This window comes from Jaculus jaculus, chromosome 8 (assembly GCF_020740685.1).
Source record: "Jaculus jaculus isolate mJacJac1 chromosome 8, mJacJac1.mat.Y.cur, whole genome shotgun sequence".
NCBI lineage: Eukaryota > Metazoa > Chordata > Mammalia > Rodentia > Dipodidae > Jaculus > Jaculus jaculus.
Window position 1 is genome coordinate 108,932,938 of NC_059109.1, and position 25,230 is coordinate 108,958,167.

Sequence of the window (25,230 nt, forward strand, 5' to 3'; positions counted from 1 at the left end):
TGCAGTGTTTAGCCTGGGGGTCTGGGACTCCCCCAGGGCCTCAGAAATGCGATGTGTTAGAAAAATCTGATACTAATGACAAAGCATTGAAGTTGCCAATTATATGCTTGTCAAATGGGGAGTTGGCTCATCCCTCATGTCCCCCAGAGACTGGGGTTGCTTCGGAGCAGGATGTCCTGCACATATGTACTACCCATCATTCATGTCACCGCAGAAAATCCTGACACCTCTGGTTTCCGTGGCTCTGGACTTCCCTGCATGCAGATGGCAACCCCTCTGCTAAAAAGTGCAGACAAGCCTTGAGGGGAGGGGAGCTCTGGTCAGGCAACCTTGGGCAGATACCTTACCAGTGTTCTCTGGCTCACAACCCTCCAGCCTCACTGGCAGTTCAGGAGGAGAGTACGGTGTGCAGAATTGACACACTGACCCCTGCAGGTTATTAACTGCAGTTTCATGACAAAGGAAAAGAGCCTCACAGACAGGAAGTGGCTGAATCCAAAGCTCTGATGCTTCCAGAACTCCTTGCCACCTGCCATATTTCCACTCAGGAACAGGGCGTAGACAGCATCCTGGCTCTCACTTCCGGGTCTTTAGGGACCCATGGCACCTCTTTAAATCAGCTTCTCCAATGTGACCCTAGGTTTCAGGTCTCAGTCCACTGTCCCCAGACCACAACTCAGCATATGCCGCATGTATAATACATTTTTACCACCTCTGCCACTTGCAGTGTCCCAAGACAAATGGTGGTTACTGGCCCATACCCATCTTGCCTTCTTCCCCATTGAACCCCCATTTTACTTGGGGCCGCACTGTGTAGAGGGCAGCCCTCTCTTGCATTAGCTGAGTGTACAGCTAGTCTTGGCCACTTAGGTGGTGTCCCTTCCTAGAAAAACAAAAGCAAAGCCAAGAGGGACTTTGGCCTTTGCTGTCCTCCTCCTCCCTAGCCTGATGCCTGGTGGCCCTGGAGCCATCTTGTCATGCTGAGGACAAAAGCTGCTCCCCAAAGGCGGCGAGACAGGCAGAAAGGAGACCTCCCATGCTTCAGGAGTATCACCCTCTGTGTTGGTTCCTGTTCAGCTTACAGATAGGAGCTGAGGCTCAGAGGGGAGAAGTGACCCACTCTGGACCCCACAGTGAGTGAGTGCGCCAGAGCGGGGGATGGTCAGAATGCGGAGCTCCCGCCCCCTGCTGGGCACCAGGTTCCCAGCAGCCTGGCTAGGCTGGAAGGAGGAGCCCGTTACCTGGGTGTGGGGCTGCTGTCACTGCCCTTGCAGGAGCCTGAGTTGCTGCTGCTGCTGAGGGAAGAGGTGCCGTAGGCATCCCGCACGCTCACGGGCGGAGAGGTGCGCCTGGAGGCGGGGAGAAGAGGCAGGTGCTCATTCTGGCTGGCGGGCAGCTGTGGGCACTGGGCGAACACTGCCAGGCCGCTGCGGCCCAAAGCGCCCCCACTTCGGGGTCATCACGCAGGAAGAGGGGAAACACACAGACAAGGGTGACAGAACAGACAGCGGAAATCAAGATGGAAACCAGGAGGTTGATCCTCCTGGCTCCCCTGGGACAGAACAGAGGCCGGACAGTACTGCAAAACAACCGCGGGTCCCGTGCGCCCTTAGCAAGGGCTCTTAGATTCCAGGGGACCCTAGCCCAGGGGAAGATATTCTCGCGTGGACCAAGACACACGGGAGAAGAATGGGGCAGACAGGAGTGGTGACGGTGCAGAGGAGTCTATGTGGGTGACAGTCAAGGGACAAGGCCTTTCCTCCAGGGACAATATCGGCGGGGCAAGTGTTGGTGGAAACCTTTAACTAATTGTCATATCCACTATGTCATCAGGGACTCAACTAGTTTCTACAAGTGACAGGGGTTAGCCAGCCCATTTTAAAGATGGCAAAACCAAGACAGAATTTGCTGAAAGACACACTGAGAGCCGGCAGTGGGTGGAGACAGAGCCCCACTCCACTGGGTCTCTAAAGCCCAGGGGGGAACTCACCTGCGGGATCCAGCAGAGGCCCTTCGGCTCCCTGGCAGGGACATGGCCATGAGGCTGCGGGTCCGGGTGAGCGGCGGGATGGTCGGTGTCCCCGGGGCTGAGGAGAGAGGGCGGGTTGGGGGAGTCGTGGGGAGGGCCGGGCCAGGCCATGTCATCCTTTCGTTGGGGCCACTGCCCGGCATGGCTTCTCCTCTTGTCCTTCAGCAGGACACCCTGGGATCAGACGAGGGCCCTACAGGCCAGGCTCTGGCCACAACTGCCTCCACCAGTGAAGTTAGTGGGACTGATGCACAGGCTTCTAATACCTTGCTGGAAGTCACGATCCTAAGAGCCTCAGGGGGCAGCTAGAAATCACTGGTTCAACCCCGTGTCCTCCAAGTCAGTGAAGGTGCTCCGAGGGCCAAACACCTTGCCCACGGTCAGAGGGGCTGCAGGAGAACGGCCTCCTGTCCACCGGAGTAGCACGGGAATCTTCTACTCTACCAGCTGGACCTGTGTCTACCCAGGTCCCTGCCCCTTGGATCCCGCCACCCGTATCCAATCCTCCCTCCTTGGCAGGGGCTGCAGGCCGGAGGACTCCCGGAACAGGACCAAGAACCCCAGGTTAAGCCGGGCTGGCCTCGCTGACCATCACCTTCCCAGTTGGCACGTGGTTCAGGGCTTCCTGGCTACAAAGGAGACAAGACAGACCGACATACCAGCACATGTGTAGAAAGGTATATGGATACACACAAACGTGTCATTCTAAGGTGTGTGGCACATGTCTCCACAAACATGCTCAGACAGCAGTCTATGAAGCATGACACGTGGCTGGGCCCTCCCATCTCCATGCTGCACGCGGGCATGCCGGACCCCGTCATGCAAACATGCGCGCTGATTTCAGCACATCCCAGGAACTTGGACACGGGCTCAAAGCAAATGAAGATGGGGTTCAGCAGGCAAAGGCTCTCCCTACTTGCTACTGGGTGTCCCATAGCAGGGTGGGTCCAGCAGGAGTCACTTATTCCTGGAGAAATTGATAAGTGGATGGGCCCACTGGTTCATTCTCAGGCCTCTCTCTGGAGTGGGGGTTTTAGCAGCAAGGGTAGCCCCATCACAGTATAGGGTGGGGAGAGGCCCATGCAGTGGGTGTGGCTGTGTGTGAGCTAGCCTATGCTGGACGGCAGCCCAGAGCTCCGAGAGCCCGACCTCTCTGCAGCGAACATGCTGGTTTGGAGCCCGCCCCAGAGAGGCCTCAGCTCTCTCCTTCCACATTCAGGGCAGCAACTGCAGACAGTGGCTTTGGAGGGCTTGGCTGAGGCTGTCATGCCAGGACCTCTGCTCATGCTGGGAGAGAAGCCGTCACCAAGTCCCACCGCACACCAAGCCCCGTGCTACACACATTACGTACATCACGCCATTGACTCCTCCCAACAACCCTATGAGGAAGTGCTGAGATTAGTGTCCCTTTATAGATAAGGCATCAGGGCCACTGAGAAGGAAGGGACTTGCCCAAGTCATAGCCCAGGTGTGGCGGAGGGCAGCCTCAGAGTCTGAAGGCCCGGGTCTCCACCCCCAGAGTCCCTGGTGCGGGGACTCCCTTCTTCCCATGTCGGGACCTGCTTCTCCCGATCAGTGGCAGGGCTACCTCCTGAGTGGACAAAGGCATTGTTCAGGTGGCCTGTTTCCTGGCAGTGATACAGAATATAGCTTGTTCCCTTGGATGGCCCAGACACAGCCAGCATTGTCTGCCCAGAGGTGTCAGGTGCCAGGCTGTAGAAGCCGCTGACACCACACCAGTCACCTGAGCTGCACACTCTTCTTGGCATCACTGCCCCCACCCCTGCCATGACCTCTGGGAACAGCTGTAGGGCTAGTCCTAGAGAAGAAGCCATGGGCAAGTATGGGGTGGGGCAGCAGTACCCCTCTGCACCTATTCAGATGGGTCTGCAGGACTCTCTGCTTCCTGGGCATAGGAAGACCTGGCAGAGGCAGCTGGATGGGGGGGGGGCAGAGGATGGCCGCCATTGCTCATGGTGGGCAAGAGCTTCCAGGATCTCCTGCCATTGACTGAATCCTTCTGCGGTCAGATGAACTGCTGTGAGCTTTGTGCCTAGGCCAGTGATCTGGGATATGCTTTCTCTTATCTGGGCCTGATGTCACACAGAGCTGCAGGTTTCAGCTGTGATCATGCCACCCTGGTTATACTGGTCATGTTCCTGCTGGTGTCCCCTGCCTCCTAACTGAGAGGCCGAAGAGAGGCGGTGCCTTTAGAAGGACTTCCCCACAAAGAGAAGGGCCTCCAGCCCAAGGGAGAGCTGCAGAGAAGCCAGCAGAGCCTGGGGGAGCTCCAGGCCCGGATCTTGGGAGGCAGGCAAGGTGCCAGGCTGGCTGGGAGCTGCCTGTTGCCTGGGTACAATGAAGACTTTGTATAGGCTGTCCCTGCTATTACCTTGCGTGGCAACACCATGTCTCCCTCCTCTTGCATTCCCTCTTCCTTCCTCCCCGGCCAGGGTGGGAACGGGGTGGCATTTGTACCTAGATGTGGCTGGTAGTCTCTGGGGAGGCCAGAACCAGCCATTTACTTAGGGTGGAAGTGGAAGTGACATTCCCCTGCTGGGATGGGGCCATCCTGGTAAGGTCCCTTGTGGGAAGGCAGAGCCATCCAGGCCCAAAGGATGCTGTTTCTTCAGGATTCTGTTCTGAGATCTCAATGCACACCCTCCTCCAGTCCTCTCTCCCTGCTAGGCCCCAGACAGGAGGCACGTTGCCATGGTGCTTATCACCATGCCACCTGCTCAGCCTGGAGTCCCCAAAGGCCTATCCCCAGGCAACCACAGGCTGCCACTTGGAAAAGAAACCTTAAGCCATGGGGAATGGAGTGACAGTTTTCATTCCTCTACCCACAAGGAGACCCACCATCCCTCAGTGCAGCCTTCCTCCATTTCCCCATTGGACCCACTCCATAGCAACCCTGCTGTGATTGACCCTCCACACATCCTTTGCTGCCTGAGGACCTACTATGGGGGACAAGGAGTCAGGCGATGAAAAGGTGCAGGGATAGGGTCAAACAGATCTGGAATCCGATTCTGCCTCTTAGCCTCTGACTGACTTGGGAAAGTCTCTGAGCTCTAGCTTTAGCCCTCTGTAAGCAGGGCTGTGGTAAAACACACCTCCCGTGGTTACTGTGAGTAACATGAAAGCGTGATTGCATATGGCATGGGTGGGCGCTCCATCACACAAGAGCCACTTAAGCAACGGGAGTGGGCCAGTACTCTTGAAGTAGATAATTGCAGCGTGATAGGCCCTTCCAAACAGAAGCGTGTTCAAGACTTCTTGGCGGCCTCAGGAGGGTCAGGAAAAACTTCTAAGCAGAAAGCTCTGTTGGGGCTTGAAGAATGAACAAGAGTTCACCAGTGGGAGGACAGGAACAATGTGCTCAGAGACAGTGACTAATCCAACAGTGTGGCGTCTAGGAAGCTAGGCTGCCTGCTAAGGCACAGTGGGAGTGAAGCTGCAGATGGAGGTCGGGCCAGGGCTAAACAGAGCCCCCTGCGCTGTCCTGTGGGCAGCAGGGAGGTGAGGAAGCACTCCACAAAGGAGAAGGGCACCAGCAGAGGTGCATTTCAGGAAGCCCTGGATAGGAGCCTATGTGGACTGAGAAGGGACAGAACCAGACCAAAGGGATACCAGGCAGGAGGCTACAGTCTCCCAGTGGTGAAGTTAGGAGGGCCTGGGTCAGAGCAGCACTAGGAGCTATGGAGAAAGGGCCTGGACTCTCCTTGAAAGCTATCTGAGGCTCTGTGTTAAGTGAAATGGACAGCAAACCTTTGACCCTGGTGGCAAAGGCCTTTACACCTACAACTGTCTCGACTCCCTCTTCCTTTTGTGACCCTTGGCCTTGTCGGGACACTTCTGCATCGCTGTACCTGCCCTCCCATGGATACAGGATGTGAGAATCCGGGCTCCACCCTGCAGCCTTCCCTCTCAGAGCTTCCCCCATCGCTTCCTGTCTTGACCCCTTAGCATGCCAGGTTTGCAGCTGACACTAGGGACATTCCCTGGGGAATTTTTACAGGGACAAACAATGAACACACAGATGTTCATAACACAAGGGGAGTCAGACGAAATGGTCTCTATTGTGTTCATGGGTCTCACATTCTGACTCTAGGGCTGGTCATGTAGCAATGAACTTGCAACTAATGCTTTCCTTCTCTTCAATTACTAGAACCCTCGAGCCTTGGTTTCCCCATGTGCAAAAGTAGGAAGCTGCATTCCTTCAAGAGACACCATGGCATTTTACTCAATGGGCAAGACACAGGAAGAAACCAGGTATTCAGGTTAACCCAACATTCCAACACTGCACAAGTCCCAGGACATACCATCAAAGATCCTTTTTGAAAGCATTGGCCATCAGTAAAAGAAGAAAGAAACTTGAAATCTCAGGGACAGAACAATCTGAGCTGATGACTCAGCTGCCAACAGCTGTGCAAAGCTGAGCATGGAGCATGGCATTCAGAGCGGGGAGGGATCCTGTCTCTGCCAAGGCAACAGCCGAACACAGAACATTTCTCTGGGGCAAGCGGCGGGGCGCCTGGTGCTCCTAAAACGCTAACGCAGAGGAGAGGGAATGGAAGGTGGGACTGGTGTTTGCCAGGAGCCCCACTCTAACCTCAGAGCATCCGAAACACCAGGACACCTCTGGCTGAGGTGACTGACAAGGCTCTCCCGGCTTCAGGGCCTCATCAGCCTCTGCACACTCCTGGGCTGCTCCTTCCTGCACTAGGGATGGGAAGCTAGGTTACTTCTCCAGCTCATTTCCAGTTTCCTGTACAAGTCACCTCCCATCGGTCTCCATCCACCACCCCAGCGCTGGAAACACTGATGAGACTCATGGGATTCCTTTTTCTCACTGTGGCAACCCTGGTACAGTGGTAGGGCTGCCCCACAACTTAACCAAATGCTGCAAGGGGTTCCCATGGTAACCAGAGTGGGCTTGAGGGCGGAGGCAGTACTACATAGGAAGCCTCCAGCAGCAGCCTCAGACTCCTCAGGACTGGCATATCAAGCAGTCATAATCTAAGGAAACTTAGCTAGGGCTGTTGAGAGGGGTGGTGTGGTGGCTTGACTCTAAAATGTCCTCACAGCCTCAAGTGTTTGCGATTAAGCTTCCTACTTAGTCCCCAGCTGGTGGAGCCTTGGGGAGGCAGAGCCTTGCGGGAGGAGGTGTGTTGCTGAGGGCGGGCACTGGGGTTGATGAGCCCCACCCACGAGCTGGTGGCAGCTTTCTCTTGCTGCTGCTCTCTCTCTGCTACTGATACTTGAAGATGTGAGCTGGTTCCCATGCTTTCTCCACCACGATGAAACTACATGGCCGAAGTGTAAGCCTGGAATAAACCCCTTCCTCTCATAAACTGCTTTGGGTTGGGCGTTTTGTCCCAGCAACAAAGGCAACTGCTTCAGGTGGGCTTGGGCCTCCTTCACTTCACCGAACTTCTCATTTCTGTTCTACCTGTGCAAGGTGTGATGGTTGATCCTGCTGGCTTGGTTTGATTGAGGTGCAGCTGGGAGGTAAGTAAAGCACAACTCTGGGTGCTTGCAAGGATCTTTCTGTGTAGTGTAACGGAGGCGGGGTGACCCACTCTGAACGTGGGCAGCTCCATGCTGTAGGCTGGGGCCACGAGGGGAATGGGAGGACAAGACAATGCTAAGCACAGGCCTTCTCTTCCCCTCTGTCCCTGCTGGCCTGCCTCCTTCTTTCCCTCCCTCCTCTCTATCTCTTTAGGTCCCTGTTCCACTCCTCCCTCTCCCTCTCCGCTCCCTGGCCTCCCTGAGGCAAACTGCGCTGCTCTGCCCCACCCTCCCTGCCTTGAGGGATTGAAACCTCTGAACTGTGAGCAAAAGTGAATCCTTCCTCCCCCCCCCCCCCCCCCCCCCCGTCTTCCTTCCTTCTTTTGCTAGGCTATTTTGTCACAGAGACAAAAAAGTTGATGAAGACAGAATGTCTGAAGCCCATTTTCTCAAGAATTTTGGGACTGGGGGTGTAGCTCAATGGTAAAGCACTTAGAGAGTATTTGAGAGGCCCTAGGTTCAACCCCTAACAACTCCCCAAAATAAACTTCAAATAAAACCAGGGGGCTGGTTTGCAGGTTGTAAATCTACACGGTCTGTCTTTTCCGCAGCGAGTCTGTCTGCACTTGGTGGCTCTGCAAAGATGGATAGTAACAAGTGCCGTCACGAATATGGAGACATGCGCTGTCACCCAGCGCTGGGGCCGTGCGCGCAGAGAAGCTGGTGGAAAGTGGTTCGGCACTTCCTCAAAAAGTTCAACGGGATCCCCATCAGAACGGGCCATCCACTGCTAGGCCTATTCCCCAAGGAGTAGAACACGGGAATGATCAGGTTGCACTATTCCTAGCAGCCAAGGGTGGGGACCACCTTGTGTCAGTAGGCGAGGGTCAGCCTGGCGAGGCATGTCCGTGCACTGGGGTCTCAGCAATAGCATGGGTGAGCTCCGAAAACACTGAACTAAGCGACAGAAGCCAGACACAAAGACCACACATGATCTCACTCCGTTTACATAAAATATCCACTGTTGGCAAATCCAGAGAAAGACAGCCTAGTGGGTATCACAAGGAAGGCACAGAGAATGGGGCTTCTCTTGGGGGACTCATGTTGGATGTTTGAGATATACAATTTTGTGAATCATTATAAAACCCCGAGTTACCATTTTAAAAGGTGACTTTTGGGGCTCAGTGGCTTAAAGGTGCTTTCTTGCAAAGCCTGACAGCCCAAGTTTGATTCCCCAGGACCCATGTAAAGCCAGATGCACAAAGTGGCTCATGTGTCTGGAGTTTATTTGCAGTGGCAAGTGGTCCTGATACACCCATACTCACTTTCTCCCTGTTTGCCTCTTTGTCTCTCTCTCTCTCTCAAATAAATAAAAATGTTTTAAAAGATGACTTTTTATGGCCTGTGACTTATATTTCAATAAAACCTAAATTTACACATCCACAGAGTGCCTATTTTTATGTGTATAGGTGCATGTTTATGTGTGGGGTACATATGTGTATGCAGGCAAAGTGCCGTTCTCAGGTTTATGCATGACTTTGGATTTTGGCCTGGAACTCACCCATTAGGCTAGACTAGCTGGCTATGGAGCTTCAGACATCCTTCTCTCTCTCTCTCTCTCTCTCTCTCTCTCTTTTGCTTAACCTACATCTTTTTATTGTCTGGGATCTCTGGACAAATCCTATGGATTTGCTTACTGTCATGTCTTGACCCAGAAGAGCTAGAACAGAGTAGAAGATATCTTGCTTTTAGTTAGCACAAACACTAACCAGAGCAGGCAGGACAGCTGTTTAGGCTTCCCAAGTGGAATCTGCATTGAAACAAGGTGAAAGGCAGCTCCCCAGCTTCTTCACTGTGGGCCAGTATTTGAGGACAACAGCAACAATCCAGGACAGTTCCTGAGCTCCGTCTTATTCTAGCCTCACAGTAGCCCTGGGGGATGGCATTAGTCTACATTCATTGGATATCTTTAGGACTTGACTCTAGTTCGATAGAATGAACTAAAGTGAGACTCTATCTCAAAAACTTAAAAAACAAACAAACAAGCAAACAAACTCCAGGTACAGTGGTAGGATTACCTTGAATTCATGGCCATCCTGAGACTACATAGTAAATTCCAGGTCAGCCTGAGCTAGAGTGAGACCTTACCTCAAAATAAAAAATAGAAAGCCAAGTGTGGTGGCACACGCCTTTAATCCCAGCACATGGGAAGCAGAGGTAGGAGGATTGCCATGAGTTTGAGGTTACCCTGAAACTACATAGTAAATTCCAGGTCAGGCTGAGCTAGAGTAAAACCCTACCTTGAAAAACCAAAAACAAGTGGCGGGGGGTGGGGGGAGGGTGGTGAAATAGCTTAGTGGTTAAGGCGTTTGCCTGTGAAGCCTAAGGACCCTGATTCAATAAGCCAGATACACAAGGGGGAGCATGCATCTGGAGGTCATTTGTAGTAGCTAAAGGCCTTGGTGTGCCCATTGTCTCTCTCTATTTGCCTCTTCCTCTCTCTCTCTCTCAAATAAAAATAAAGAAAGAAAGCTTGTTTAAAAAAAAGTACTGAGGGAGGCAGAGTATTACCATGGGATATTTTTTATAATCATGGAAAATGTTAATAAAAATTGAGAAAAAAAAAAGTACTGAGAGCTGGGCATGGTGGTGTATGCCTTTAATTCCAGCACTTGGGAGACAGAGGTAGGAGGATCTTCGTGAGTTTGAGGCCACCCTGAGACTACACAGTGAATTCCAGGTCGGCCTGGAGTAGAGTGAAACCCTACCTCGAGAAACCAAAAAATAGAAATAAAAAAAGTACTGAGAGTATAAAGCTGTTTGAGTGCCCAGTGTTAAATGAGACATCTTTATAACCCTCTCCAAAGCTCAGGGAACAGAAGAGGAGGCAGGAAAGAAAGTAAGAATCAGAAGACGGGCAAGAGTGCTCCTGAATGCTGTCCTCTGGATAGGGAGTGGTGGTCGCGTTCCTAGCCTCATAGCAACTAACATCACCTGCACCAGACCTGCACAGTATTGGGCCATCAACATTCATAGACAGACTTCAAAATGGAAGAGGGATTGGTTAGAAAGCAGCTCAGTGGAAGGACAATAGAATCAAAATGGGAGAAGATTATGGTCAAAATATATGTGTGCATAAATGAAAATTGTCAGGCTGGAGAGATGGCTCAGCTGTTAAAGGCACTTACTTGCTTTCAAAGCTTGATGGCTTGGGTTCAATTCCCCAGTATCCATGTAAAACTGGATGCACAAAGTGGTGTACACATCTGGAGTTTGTCTGCAGTGGGCAAGAGGACCTAGCACACCTCTCTCCCTCCCCCACTCTCTCCTTGCAAATAAATATTTTTAAAAAGAAAATTGTTAATAAAAGTTTATTTTTTTAATTTTTAAAATATTTTATTTATGAGAGAGAGAGAGAAAGAGAACGGGCCTGCTAGGGCCTCCAACCACTTCAGATGAACCCCAGATGCATGTGCCACCTGTGCATCTGGCTTAATGGGCCCTGGGGAATCGAACCTGGGTCCATAGGTTTCACAGGCAAGCTATCACTCCAGCCCAAGTTTAAAATTTATTTTAAAGGGAATTCAATTTTCTCTTTAAATGTTTATTTAAAATATTTAAACGGGGCTGGAGAGATGGCTTAGTGGTTAAGGTGCTTGCCTGCAAAGCCAAAGGACCCAGGTTGGATTCCCTAGGACCCACATTAGCAAGATGCACAAGGTGGTGCATACATCTGGAGTTCCTATGCAGTGGCTGAAGGCCCTGGCATGCCCATTCTCTTTCTCTCTCTCTGCCCCTCTCTCAAAGAAATAAATAATAAATAAAAATAAAATATTTAAATAGTATTGTGAAAGTATTGGTGCTATTATCTGATTGTTTAACGAATATTTTCTTTATACAAAGTTATGGTACTTGGGAGATAAAAGCAGGAGGATAGACTGGAGAAGGCCAGTACAGAGGAAGAATCCCGTCTTAAATATTACTACTGTTGTCTGGCTAAACAGATAATTATGCCCATCAAACTGCCCTTAACTACTTATGTTGATATTTATATATTAATGCTACTTTCATGTTCAGTTAGAGAGAGAAGCTTCTCATTTCAGATAGCAGTGACTGCTGGGGTGACTCAAAGCTCACTAAAGGGCTGGAGAGATGGCTTAAGGTGCTTGCCTGCAAAACCTAGTGACCCCAGTTTGATTCCCGAGTGCCCATGTAAAGCCTGATGCACAACATGGCACATGTATCTGGAATTTGTTTGCAGTGGCTGGAGGCCCTGGCATGCCATTCCCTCTTGCTCACTCTCTCTACTTGCAAATAAATAAACATTTTTTAATTTTGTTTTTTGAGGTAGGGTCTCACTCTAGCCCAGGCTGACCTGTAATTCACTCTGTATTCTCAGGGTGGCCTCGAACTCACAGTGATCCTCCTACCTCAGCCTCCCAAGTGCTGAGATTAAAGGCATGTGCCACCACACCCAGCTAAAAATTTTATTTGAGAGCGACAGAGAGTGGGGGGAGAGGGAGGGAGGGAGATAATGGGCATGCCAGGGCCTCCAGCCACTGCAAACAAACTCCAGATACTTGCACCACCTTGTGCATCTGGCTTACGTGGATCCTGGGGAATTGAGCCTTGAACCGGGGTCCTTAGGCTTCATAGGCAAATGCTTAACTACTAAACTACCTCTCTAGCCCCAAATAAATAAATTAATATTTTTAGAAAACTCACTAATGTGCTGAGAAGTGACAGTGGAGTGTTCAGCACTAAGTAAGGCATCTCTATCACATTTCCCAAGACTCAGGGACCATTGCAGAAGAGGTGGCAGAAAATTGTAAGAGCCAAAGGAAGGGAAGCAGTGCTTACGGTACTGTCTTCCAGACACAGAGTGACCTTGATATGCATCCCCTCATAAGGGCTGAAGCTACCTACACAACACCTGCATGACAGAAGGAAAAAATAAATGATGATCTCTAATTAGAAGTGAGACCAAGCCAGGCGTGGTGGCACACGCCTTTAATCCCAGCACTCAGGAGGTAGAGGTAGGAGGACTGCCATGAGTTCAAGGCCACCCTGAAATGACAGAGTTAATTCCAGGTCAGCCTGGACCAGAGTGAGACCCTACCTCGAAAAACAAAAACAAAAACAAAAACAAAAAAAAAACACCAAAAAAAAAAAAAAAAAAAAGAAGAAGAAGAAGAAGAAGTGAGACCAACTAGAAAGGAGAAGGGATTCGTGGAGGAAGGATTTTGGAGTGAGAGAAAGGAAGGATGGTGGGAGGGGATTATGATCATGGCATATTGTTTGCATTTATGGAAGTTGTCAATAAAAAAGCTAAAAGCAAAAAAATAAATAAAATTTCAAAAACTAGTCAGGCATGGTGGCATACACCTTTAATCCCAGCACTTGAGAGGCAGAGGTAGGATCATCACCAAGAATTCAAGACCTGTCTGGGGCTACAGAGTGAGTTCTAGGTCAACTTGAGCTAGAGTGAGACCATACCTAGAAGAGAAGAGAAAAGAAAAAAGACCTAAGGGTCTGTCTCCTTTTCCCTAGCACTGGTATCATAGGTGCACCCCACTGTGCCCAGCATTTTACATGAATTCTGAGGAGTAAATTCAGGTTTTCATGCCTATGAGGCAATTATACTATTTCTACAGTGCCATAATGCCTGTTTTACACAACAGTTGTCAGCAGAGCAGACAGAGTCCAGAGAGGGAGAGGGGATGGCCCTGCAGCGCAGCAGTGGCAGCAGAGAAATCAGAAGCAAGCCTACATGCTGTCCTCTACTCGGCAGCAGCAAGCGCCGCGCAGAAGACTTCTTCCAAGCCATCCTTCCGTCTCCTCGCTAGCCAGACCACGTCTCTCCCTGGTCCTCTGAAAGTCAGTCTTGGAGGCAAAGGAGAATTCCCCCATCCCTGAGACCACTGCTTTTGCCTCTTCCAACAAGTGCTGTCTCCTCCTGCTGCCCAGGTATAGTGCAAGCGGGCCCCTCAGCAGTGCTGAGCCACATCACACGTTTGCTGGTGGTGAAGCTGAGCCCTGCTCTCCTTAAACCAGCTACTTTGGGCCTTCAGTAGAAACCTTCTTTGTCCCTGCCTGCCTGTTTGAAATCCCAAGATACTAAAGGGTGGATGCACAGTTCTTGAGACATCAGGGGATCAACCATTTCTTCCCGTCATGACTTCTTCCCTTCAGAGATGGTTCTGTGTCCCACAGAGGAACCCTGTGCAGGCTCTGGCTACGCTAACGTTACAGGCACCCTCTGCCAGGCCAGCTGCTTGGGCAGTGTCTGGCCAGAACCCTACATGGGTCGGCAGCAGCAGGGGAGCTTTGGGTCCCTTATCTCCAACCCCTGCTGCTCCAGGATGGCCCCTCTGCAGACACAGCAGATGTGTGGGGACAGAGGGATCACAGTGGCAAACCCAGCTCGGTGGCCACCTGGCAAGTGCCTCCTGGCAGATGGAGACCCTTTGGTAACCCTGGCCATGGCATATGTTTTCCTTGGCCTCCTGACTGATAGAGCTGTCAAGCTGCCACTACTTCTCTCCCTCGTCCCCCCAAAGTTGCACAGGAAGGGGATGATGGTGGCCTTTCAATCCCATGGGTTCTTCCTTGTCAGCAGGCCTTGGCCTTGGTGCTTAGGATCCACAAATCTATTACCCCCCACCCCACTTATTCATGCCAGTGTCTTCCCTGAGTACCAATGGGGGCTAATGTACTCTCAGAATCCTAGAGTGGAAAGGACCTTGGAAAAACTTGTCATAACCCATCAGTTTATCCAGAGATAAAGTCCAGCAAGGGTAAGTGACCTGTCTATAGTTGACCAGCAAGTGGGAGGGGGTGTTAGCCTGGGAACTGGACTTGGACCACAGCGAAGGGCCTTTGGTATCTCAGCCTCCACTCGGCCCCTGTTTAGGTTCAGGTCCAAGTTCAATAAGAACAAAGGGGAGCTTCTGAAGTGAAGAAGTCCTGGAAGGAAAGACAAGGGCTAAGGCAGGAGGAGCTCTATCAAACTTTAAGGCAGTCACAATTGACATGAAGGTGAGACTGAGGTCCAAGGAAGAAGGGGCAACTACAGCCTGACCACAGGTGCAGACATGGTCATGGTAAAGAGGTTCTGATGAATTCTGAGCTTCCTGGATACTGAGTCAAAGAGAGAAACTATGCTCACTCACTGTCTCATGGTAACAGGGCAGCAGGGAAAAGGTTCATTCTTTGTGATAAATACAGATATCCTTCTAAAACGAATGTTAAAGCTGGGTGAGGTGGCGCATGCCTTTAATCCCAGCACTCGGGAGGCAGAGGTAGGAGGATTGCTTTGAGTTCAAGGCCACACTGAGACTACATAGTGAATTCCAGGTCAGCCTGGGCCAGAGTGAGACCCTACCTTGCAAAACCAAAGAAAAAGAAAAAAGAAAAAAAAGAATGTTAAAAGAAGCATCTTTGGGGCCTGGGGAGATGGGTTAGCAGTTGGGGCACTTGCCTGGGGAGCCAAAGGACCCATGTTCTACTTCCAGATCCCACTTAAGCCAGATGCAAAGGTGAGACGGGTGCAAGGCTGCACGTGCCCACTGGGTGGCGCAAGGGTCTGGCGTTCAATTGCAGTAGCTGAGTCCCTGGTGCACCAATTCTCTCTCTCCTCTCTCTTTCTCTAAAATAAAAAGGTAGGTTTTTTATTTTGTTTTTTTTTTTTGCATGAGATTTGCTGTGGAAGTAAAGGCCTGGCCCTTGGGAGTGTGTCAGGAGGTCCCTAAGGCAGAGGAAATAGTGTCATCAGAGCTTACCCAAGTCACCTTCAGCATGTTGGATTTGTTTACAAGACCCACAGAATGAATGCCAGCAGACCGGCCGGGGATCACAGCCGCTTTTCACAGATAGCACCTTCTACCCATCTGTGATCAGCGAGCTTCTGTCTAACTGGGAAACTGGGATCCACCACATAATTAATCTCTCGATCTCTCTCTCTCTCTCTCGCTCTCCTCAGCATTTCGTGACAGTCCTGTCACATTTTCTAAGCAGAAAACCAAGGACCTGCCAAGTCCATAGCAAGAGTGACAGCGTCAGGGAAGAAGACACTGCAAGGTGGGCCAGCTCATTCTGGTCCCCCCAGGGCTCCTGGCGCATCATTTCTGCCGGAAGCCAAGTCTCCCGTATGTTCCTACAGCTCCCAGCGCTGAGTGTGGGAATGCAGCGCAGCTCACCCAAGCATGCCCGCTGTCACCCAGGAGCTGTGCCCGTCTCGCTGCAGCCTCCCTCCTCCCAGCTCTGTTCTTTCTGCAGTTGCCAGCTGCCCTGTCTACTTTAGCAGCTGGTCCCTGTCCAGCTGACTGCCGGCAGGCGGCATTCCCACATCAGGCTGCATTCTTTCACCTTTGGTTGGCTCCAGGGCCTTCACCAAGGCCTGGCATTGCTCATGCTTGCTGGAAGATGGTGGTGGATTGATAAATCCCTCTTCCCAAAAGTCTCCCCTCTCCAGAGATGCACTTCCTTTTAAATAAGCTAAAGGAAACATTTTAAAGCACTTTACAAGGGAGAGGCTGTGAATATTTAGGTACCATTTTCGGAGATTATTTTTTTGGTGGGGGGGTTTCAAGATAGGGTCTCACTCTAGCCCAGACTGATCTGGAATTCACTATGTAGTCTCAGGGTAGCCTCAAACTCAAAGCAATCTTCCTACCTCTGCCTCCCAAGTGCTGGGATTGAAGTAGGTTCTATTTTATTTTATTTATTTGTTTATTTTATTTTTGAGGTAGGGTCTCACTCTAGCCCAGGCTGACCTGGAATTCACTATATAGTCTCAGGATGGCCTTGAACTCATGGTGATCCTCTTACCTCTGCCTCCCAAGTGCTGGGATTAAAGGTGTGTGCCACCATACCTGGCTTCAAGTAGTTACTATTCTAAAAGCCTTTGGTGGGCTAGGGAGATGGATCAGTGGTTAAAGGTGCTTGCTTATAATACCTGCCAGCTCAGGTTCAATTTCCAAGTACTCACATAAAGCCAGATGTACAATGTGGGACATGTATCTGGAGTTCACTTGTAGCAGCACGAGGCCCTAGCATGCCCATACTCTTTCTCTCTAGACTTTCTTTTTGCTCTGTTTTGTTTTTTGAGGTAGGGTCTCACTTTGGTCCAGGCTGACCTGGAATTCACTATGTAGTCTCAGGCTGGCCTGGACCTCACAGTGATCCTCCTATCTCAGCCTCCCAAGTGCTGGGATTAAGGCGTGTGCTACCACACCCTGCTGTCATTCTGAAATAATAATAATAAAAAAAAAAACACTAGAAGCCATTGGTCTCAGAATGAGGTTTTCTTCTCTGAGAAGCTAACTTAACAGAAGTAGCCATGGCTCTGGGATCAAATACGCCTGCTGGGTTTGGGCTCCAAGGTCTACCAGCCACCATCTGGATGCCATAGGAATGCCACCTTAACACCGTGAGTCTCAGGTTGACGTCTGTAAGTGGGGCTGGCAAGCTCTGTGCAGGATAGCCACTATGAGCAATGCCACCCGCATCAGGTAGAACTTCTCCATAGACACTGGGGACTGCTCCTTTGTCTGGTCTGTCCTTATTCTAACGCACCTCGTGTATTTTGTCTTTAGCCCAATCTATTTGCATGCGTGCGTGTGTGCGTGCGTGTGTATGCGTGCATATGTGTGGAACTGTGGAGACCAGGGGCTGACATCAGGGGTCTTCCTCAGTCTATTTTCTTGGCTGAGGCGGGCTTTCTCACTTGAACCTAGGCCTCACTGACTTAGCTTTCCTAGCTAGCCAGCTTGCCCTGGGGATCCTTCTGCCTCTGCCTCCCAAACATGGACCACCAAGCCTGGTATTTATGTGGGTGCTGAGGGTCTGAACTTGGGGCCTTCATGTTTATATGGCAAACATTTGAATGACTAAGCCATAGACCAGACCTCCAATTCAACACAAATCTTTTTTTTTTTGGTTTTTTGTTTTTTTGAGGTAGAGTTTCACTCTAGCTCAGGCTGACCTGGAATTCACTATGTAGTCTCAGGTTGGCCTTGAACTCACGGTGATCTTCCTACCTCTGCCTCCCAAGAGCTGGGATTAAAGGCGTGCACCACCACGCCTGGCTCCAACACAAATCTTAATACAAAATATTACAGCAGTTTGTATTTCAGAAGTTCCTGGCTACAGGAATGTGTGTGTTTTTTTTTTAACCTGCTTGTTTCTACTAGAAAAATAAATAAAAAGAAAATTACAAGCCAGTAACGGTACCAAGCAACAGAATTTCAGGACACTGTCAAATTTCAGGTCTTTCCTAGAGGTCATCCCTCCGCGGCTTCCCATTTCTCACGTGCTAGCGATCCTGTTCGCTTCAGTTACTCACGGGCTGATTTCAGCAGCCAGCCACCTTTCTTTTCTTGACCAGCGCACTCAGAATGTGACACCTGTTAGCCCCACCAGCGCCCGCTCCCCGGTCCAAGTCACCACTCCCTTCTCCTCATGTACCAGTCTCCCTAGCCCCAACAGGCTCCAGTTGGTAGCTGAGGGGTTCTCGCAGAAGAGGCTCGGGTCAGTCCTCTGCTCAGCACCTCCAGGACATGGCCCTTCATCTTGGGAGAGAAGCCAAGCCCTTCCTGTGGCCAATATAAAGTCCCGTGCATCCTTCCCTCCATCCCCTAATGCCTTTGAGCTCAGTTACTCTCCCCTTATCCACTCTGCTCTTGCCACTCTGCCTTCTTGCACATCCCACCTCAGGCCTTTGCTCACAGGCTGTTTCTCTTTCTGCCTCAGGCCTTTGCTCACAGGCTGTTTCTCTTTCCGCCTCAGGCCTTTGCTCACAGGCTGTTTCTCTTTCCGCCTCAGGCCTTTGCTCCAATGGTGTCTTCTCAGTACCTCCCTGGCCACCTCATTTAAGATACAGGCTCTTGGGCTGGAGAGGTGGCTCGGTAGCTAAAGGCACTTGCTTGCAAAGCTTGAGGGCTGGGATTTGATTCCCAAGTGCCCATGTAAAAACAGATGCACAAATATGTTTGCAGTGGCATTAAGCCCTGAGGCAGCCATTCACATTCTCTTTCTCTACTTGCAAATAAATAAATAACTAAAATTATATGAGAAAAGATACATGGGCTGGAGAGATGGCTTAGTGGTTAAGGTGCTTGTCTGTGAAGCCAAAGGACCCCGGTTTGATTCCTCAGTATCCATTTAAAGCCATATGCACAAGATGGTGCATGCATCTGGAGTTCATTTGTACTGGCTAGAGGCCCTGGTCAGCCCATTCTTTCTTTCTATCTGACACTCTCTCTCCTCTCAAAAAAATAAAAATATTGCTGAAGACTCCACATACTTGGGTTGCAAGGTCACCAAGAAATCCTGTTGGAGCTGAGCTGAAAAACTCCCCTGTGTAGAGCAGCTAACGGAAAGCTGGAAAAAGCAATGTTGCATGCAGTTCCATGGGAGAGGGAGAAATCACCAATGGAGATAAACAACAGTGGACACTGCAAGCCTTGTATCTTGCCAGCCAGGCCAAATGAGTGAATGAGTGCAATAGTGGCATGTCTGTTATGGGGAAAACCAACTGTCCTCTAATTGAACTGGAGGCCCACTTCATGGGAGGGAATACATCCCTGATACTGAAAACCTACAACAGTGGTAGTCATAAGCCCTAGGGGTGTAATGTCTGCTGGTGTCTGGCTAAATGTATATACTATGCTCACCAAACTGCCTGGCAAGCACTTCTCTCAATGTTCACACCTATATATTAATACTACTCTCACTTTTGGTTAGAGAAGCTTCTCTTTTCAGATGGCAGTGACCTTGGGATGACTCAGAAGGCATCACAGTACCGAGAAGAAGAATGCTCATTACTGAAACATCTCAGATTATCACACCTTCCAAGGCTCAGGGTACATTGCGGAAAGGGTGGCAGAAAGAACATAACAGCCAAAGGAAGGGTAGGACAATGCGCTCTTCCAGACAAAATGGCCTGGATATCCACGACCTCACAGTGTCTGACACTACCTACACAAGACCATCATAATAGGAAGAAAAGATGATGACATCAAAATAAAAATGAGAGACTGATTGAGAGGGGGGAGGGGAATGATGGAGAGTGGAGTTTCAAAGGGGAAAGTGTGGGTGTGGGGAACTACCATGGTTTAATGTCTATAATTATGGAAGTTGTCAATGAAAATAAATAAAAAATAGAAGAAAAAGATTCAAGCTCCTATCCTCAGCACTTCTTCCCTTTCCTCTCCTTTATTTCTATTGTCCTTAGTAACCTCTAGTGTATTTATGTATTTGTTTATTATGTCTAGGAATAGTAAGAATATATGCTCATTTTGTTTTTGATTTTGTCCCTAGTCCCTACCCCAGTACGTACTAGCCTTCTGGCATTGATGCAGACTTGCTGAATGAATAAGTGTGCATGTTTGGGGTGATGCCATTACTCAAGGAAACCTGGGCTTCTTAGCAAGTCAGTGAAGGGTAGAGAAAGCTGGGGTGCTTTGTTTACGTGACTGGAGTCTACATACAGGATCTTAGGTAGCAGGCTTGGCTCTCCTGCTAGGTTGTGAGTAGGCAGGACTTCATTCATATCTGAGTCCTCAGGGTGTAGCAGAAACTAGCATGTCAAACCATGACAGCAGTTTGTGCGTATGTGTGTGCGTGCACATATGTACATGTATGTGCATGCATGTGGAAACCAGAGGACAACATCAGCTATGCCATCTGCCTATTTTGAGACAAGACCTCTCACCTCTTGCCAATTAGACCAGACCGGTTTCCAGCAAGGTCAAGAATGTACTTGTCTCTGCCTTTCCAGAAGTAGGATTGCTACCTTAGTGTTTTTATTTTTTTCACTAACATGGGTTTTGGGAATTGAACTCAGGTCCTCCTGTGAGGCAAGCACTTTACCAACTGAGCTACATCTCTAACCTCCAAAGTACTAGTGTTTTTCTTTTCTTTTTTTTTTTTGCGGTAGAATCTTACTCTAGCCCAGGTTGACCTGGAACTCACTATATAGTCTCAAGCTGGCCTTGAACTCACAGCAGTCTTCCTACTTCTGCCTCCTGAGTGCTGGTATTAAAGGCGTGTGCCAACATGCCCAGCCCAAAGCAATAGTTTTTTTTTTAAAATATTTTTTTTATTTATTAGAGAGAGAAAGAGGCAGGAGAAAGAGAGAATGGGCATGCCAGTGCCTCCAGCCACTACAAACAAACTCCAGATGCATGCACCCTGTGCATCTGGCTTACCTGGGTCCTGGAGAATCAAACTGGGGTCCTTAGACTTTGCAGGCAAAAGCCTTAACAGCTAAGCCATTTCCCTAGCCCCCAAAGCAATAATTTTAAAGCTGCTGTTTAATCCATGTCTCCCAGAGGTGAGGCCTTATCCTGACTACTCCAGGTTCATTCTCTCCATTTACTCTGCAGGCTGAGGAGTATCTGGAACACAGAAATCATCCAAGATGCCCCTCCAAATCACTTTCCACTCCTTTGAAACTTAGTTAGGTGCACTGGCAACTCCAAATCCTCACAGCAACCATCCAAGAGATATCAACAAAAAACCAATTACAGTTTAATCTACTTTATTCATGGATTCTACTTTCTGCATTTTTTTAAAACAGGTATTGGGGAATCACACCCTAGATCAGCAGGGTTTATAGGCAAGCACCTTTAATGGCTGAGCCTTTATTGATGGATTCTACATTTGTGAATTCATCTACTTGTGGATATTTATTTGTAGTCCTTAAATTAATGTTCTCAATTCTTTTCCAGTCATTCATAGACATGCACAAAAGACAAACACATTTGAGTTACCTGGTCTGCATATTCCCACTTGAGGACCAACAAAGTGACCTTGTTTCAGATCTTACTGTAAATAGAGTACAGCTCCACATGCATAAAGATCCACATACTGACACAGTTTTAGCATTTTTGCTCATAATTTTGCTGTTTAAAATAGGCTCCAGCCAAGTGTTGAAGTGCTGCCCTGGGTACAAGAAGGCTCTCCTATGACTCACAGAGTAAACACATGGGTTACATGAGCTTCATTCAGGCAGGAGTCACAGAGCTGTTGGCTGTGCGTTTGTGTGTATGAATCAACATAGTGAATAAGGTATTTTCAAACAAAAACACAGACCAAGCAAGGTTATGTGTTGATGAAAATGTAACTGAAGGCCTACAGGAACCTAATCCTATATTTCCCTCAGGAGCAAGGGCTCCTACAGGATAAGTCAGTGTTTACTGCAACTTTGTAAACTATAATACTGTGCCAAAGAGAGAGCGAGCTGGGCATTCTAAACACAGCTATCCTTTCACAGATGTGCACATAGCAAGGCTGGTTGCAGTCATGCTCATCCGCATATCCTAGGCTCTGTAACAACGTGCACCAGCACAGTGGGTCCCCTGTAATGATCTTGTAAAACGAGAACTCAGAGGAAAGAGCCAGAGACTCTTCAAATCTCAGCTCAGAGTACCCATGTGCCCTTAAGACAATAGGCTTCGGGCTGGAGATGTGTCTTTGCCATTAAGGCACTTGCTTGAGAAGCCCAAGAATGCACGTTCAAATCTCCAGGTCCCATGTAAACCAGACACAGTGACACAAACATGCAATGTTGCATATGCGCCACAAGGGGGCGTCTGGAGTTTGTTCACAGGGGCTGAAAGGCCCTGGTATGCCTATTCTATCTCTGCCTCATTTTTGCTCTGTCTCTCAAAAATAAAATTAAAAAAAATTAGTCACTTCCAGGAACAATTTCCTTAGCCATTGTATGAAAATGAAGTGCCCAGCACACAATAAGCCCTTTGTACATGGCTCATGCCATAGCTGGACTAGGACTTTTAGCAGGTAACAAGACAATTTTGGAAAACGATGTATTTGGTTAAGCAGAATGAAACCTAGGGACTCCTCTTCTTTTTCCTCTTTGGAACACTGACTTTCTTGCTTGCATGGGCCTCAGCTGTATATGTTCAGCATTGGTGCCAGCAGGGCCTACTGAACAAAAGTCCAGGAACCCGAGGGTCAGAGGCAGAAGGTGCTCTGAAGCAGCAACTACAGTGAGCCCAAACTTGCAGCTAGTATATATCCAGACCTCTTTCCTTTGACCTGCTTCTGTATGTAGCCAACACTTATAAATCGAGAGATTTCATGTTTTCTTTATCTTTCTTAGTGTGTGTGTGTTATATGCATATACGTGGGCACATGTGTACACATGTGTGTGCATGTATGTAAGCTTGCCCTGAGAAGCCCCATCTCCACTTCCCAAGTGCTGGAATTTAGGTAGGTTTCCATGCCCACCTGGCATTTCTGTGGGTTCTAGGGATCCAAATTCAGGTCCTCATGCTTATGTTTGCAGAGCAAGTGCTTGATCCACTGAACTATCTCCCTAACACCCCACCCTATATTTTCTTAAAAATCCAGATTTCTGGTTTATCTTAAACTACCAAACTTCTTACAGCTCAATGCCTAACTTCTAGCATGGGAATGGGGGTCTGAGGTTGCAAAGTTGATCCTTTCCAGAATTTTTTTTTTTTTTTCAAGGCGGGGTCTCACTCTAGTCCAGAATGACCTGGAATTCACTATATAGTCTCAAGCCAGCCTCAAACTCATAGTGATCCTCCTACCTCTACCTCCCAAGTGCTGGGGTTAAAGGTGTGCACCACCATGGCTGGCCTCTTTTTCCAGAATTCTGATCAGAGTTCTTGCTCTTATTATTGGCTTGCAAGGAGACAGAGAGAGAATGAATGAATGAATACAAATGAATGGACGTGCCAGGGTCTCTACCCACTGCAAACGAACTCCAGATGCATGCACCACTTTGTGCATCTGGCTTTATGTGGGTGCTAGGGACTCAAACCCAGGTCATTAGGCATTGTAGGCAAGTGCCTTAACTGCTGAACCATCTCTCCAGCCCTGGTTTGTCAGCTTTCTAACAAATGTAGGCTGAAGATCTGAGGTCGGGGTACAGGATGGATGCCCAAAGTCTGTAAGTGGTGGAGCTAGAACTGAAATCACAAGCCTGAGCTCAGAAACCGTGGCAGAGCACTGTGCGGGGGGGGGGGGGGGAGGGGCAGATCCCAGCCCTGTGGTGCTGTTTAGGTTGGTCCCAGCATTTGTGAGGGGAATGAACATTTGTGAGGGCTCATGTTGAGCCCTTCGAGATAAGGCCACTGGGCCTGGAGAGGTAAACAGGGAACCAGTTCTGGTTGCAGCTGGCAAAAAGCTTACTTCTTCCCAGCAGCTGTTGCAGGCTGACCCCAACTCTGTAAAACAAAAGTTGGGGGAAGGCTTGGTCTTCAGTGGTTCTGTTGATACCAGGTTCCCAAATGTGCTTCTCACCTGGTTTTCCTGTGAGTGCACAAGAGCTTCGGTGTGGTACAAAGAGTCAGCACTCTGTCCCAGGACAAGTCTGAGTCAGGAATCTAATTTTCAGCAGAGCACTGGTCATGAACTTGGCTTATTTCTCAACTAAGGCTCCACTGCATAGACGTGAATGGATGATGCCTCCCAGGAGCCTGGCACTGCTCAGTAGGCCATTTCTTCTCCTTAGGAACTGTGTAATTCACCATCTCAGGCATCACAGTCTGAAACTGGGTCCTTCACTTGGTCTGGGCTCTTTTTTCTTTTTTTTGCTTTCCTTCTTTGAGACAAGTCTTATGTAGGCCAGGCTGGTTTTGAACCCCTGATCCTTCTGCCTCCACTCCCAAGTGCTGGGATTATAGGCATGAGCCACTATTATTTTAAATATGTCCTTTAAATATAATTATAGAAGTAGCATGCTCAGGCTTGGGCTGCAGGTCACTGAGAAACCAAGCTGAAGCTGAGCTGAAAACTTCCTCCCTGTTGACTAGCTGGCAGAATGCTGAAAAGAGTCATGCTGTATGCAGCCTTTTGGGAGAGAGAAGTCACCAATTGGTGTTGACCAGCCATGGACCCTACAAGCCTTAAGGCTGGCCATCCAGGCCAAATGTGCCAGCTGGTGCAATAGTGGCAAGTCTGCTATTGGGGAAACCAACTGCTCTCTTATTAGACTGAAGGCCCGCTCCACAGGGGACAACACATGCCTGGTACTGAAAACCTAGTGAAAAGCCTGTGGCAGGGGAGTGCCAACTACTGTTCTCTGGCTAACTGCATATATTATGTCCACCAAACTGCCCTCTAAACACTTATGTGTATGCCCGTATATTAATGCTACTGACACTTTAGGTTAGAGAAGCTTCTCTTTTCAAATGGTGGTGATCACTGGGATGACTCAAAACTCACCATAGTGCTGAGAAGTGACAGTGAAATGTTCAGCATTAAGTGAGACATCTCCATCACACCCTCCAAGGCTCTCATTGCAGAAGAGGTGGCAGAAAGAATGTAAGAGCCAAAGGATGTGGAGGACTGTTTACAATACTGCCTTCCAGACACAAAGTGGCCTTAATATTCATGACCTCACAGTCATTGATGTTACCTATACAATATCTGTATAGTAGGAGGGGAAAAATGATGGCATTGAAATAGAAGAAGAGAGACTAGTTGGAAAGAAGATATTCAATGGAGGGCGGTGGGAGGTTACGATCATGTTGTATTGTCTATATGTATGGAAGTTGTCAATAAATAGCTAAAAAAAAGGATATAGCATGCTCAGAGTGAGTGTACTTGAGGAATGGGTGCTGTTATTTTTGCATGGTTCTGTCCGTTGATTTATCAATCATCTACCTACCTACCTACCTATCTATCTATCTATC

General features: G+C 49.1%; 1 protein-coding gene across 4 annotated transcripts in view; it reads right to left on the minus strand.

The window, feature by feature from the left end:
* Snph (syntaphilin) overlaps positions 1–25,230 on the minus strand; it is a 50,639-nt gene that overhangs the window by 12,743 nt on the left and 12,666 nt on the right. For 2 of the 4 annotated variants that reach the window (XM_045157560.1, XM_045157559.1), the window contains 2 exons: positions 1,991–2,087; positions 1,242–1,448 (listed from right to left, as the gene is read on the minus strand). In XM_045157560.1, coding sequence (XP_045013495.1) covers positions 1,242–1,448; positions 1,991–2,040 — 257 coding nt within the window. In that variant the 5' untranslated portion in view covers positions 2,041–2,087. Of the gene's footprint in view, positions 1–1,241; positions 1,449–1,990; positions 2,659–25,230 lie in introns of all 4 variants that reach the window. The other 2 variants (XM_045157558.1, XM_045157561.1) reach the window with 2 other exon arrangements.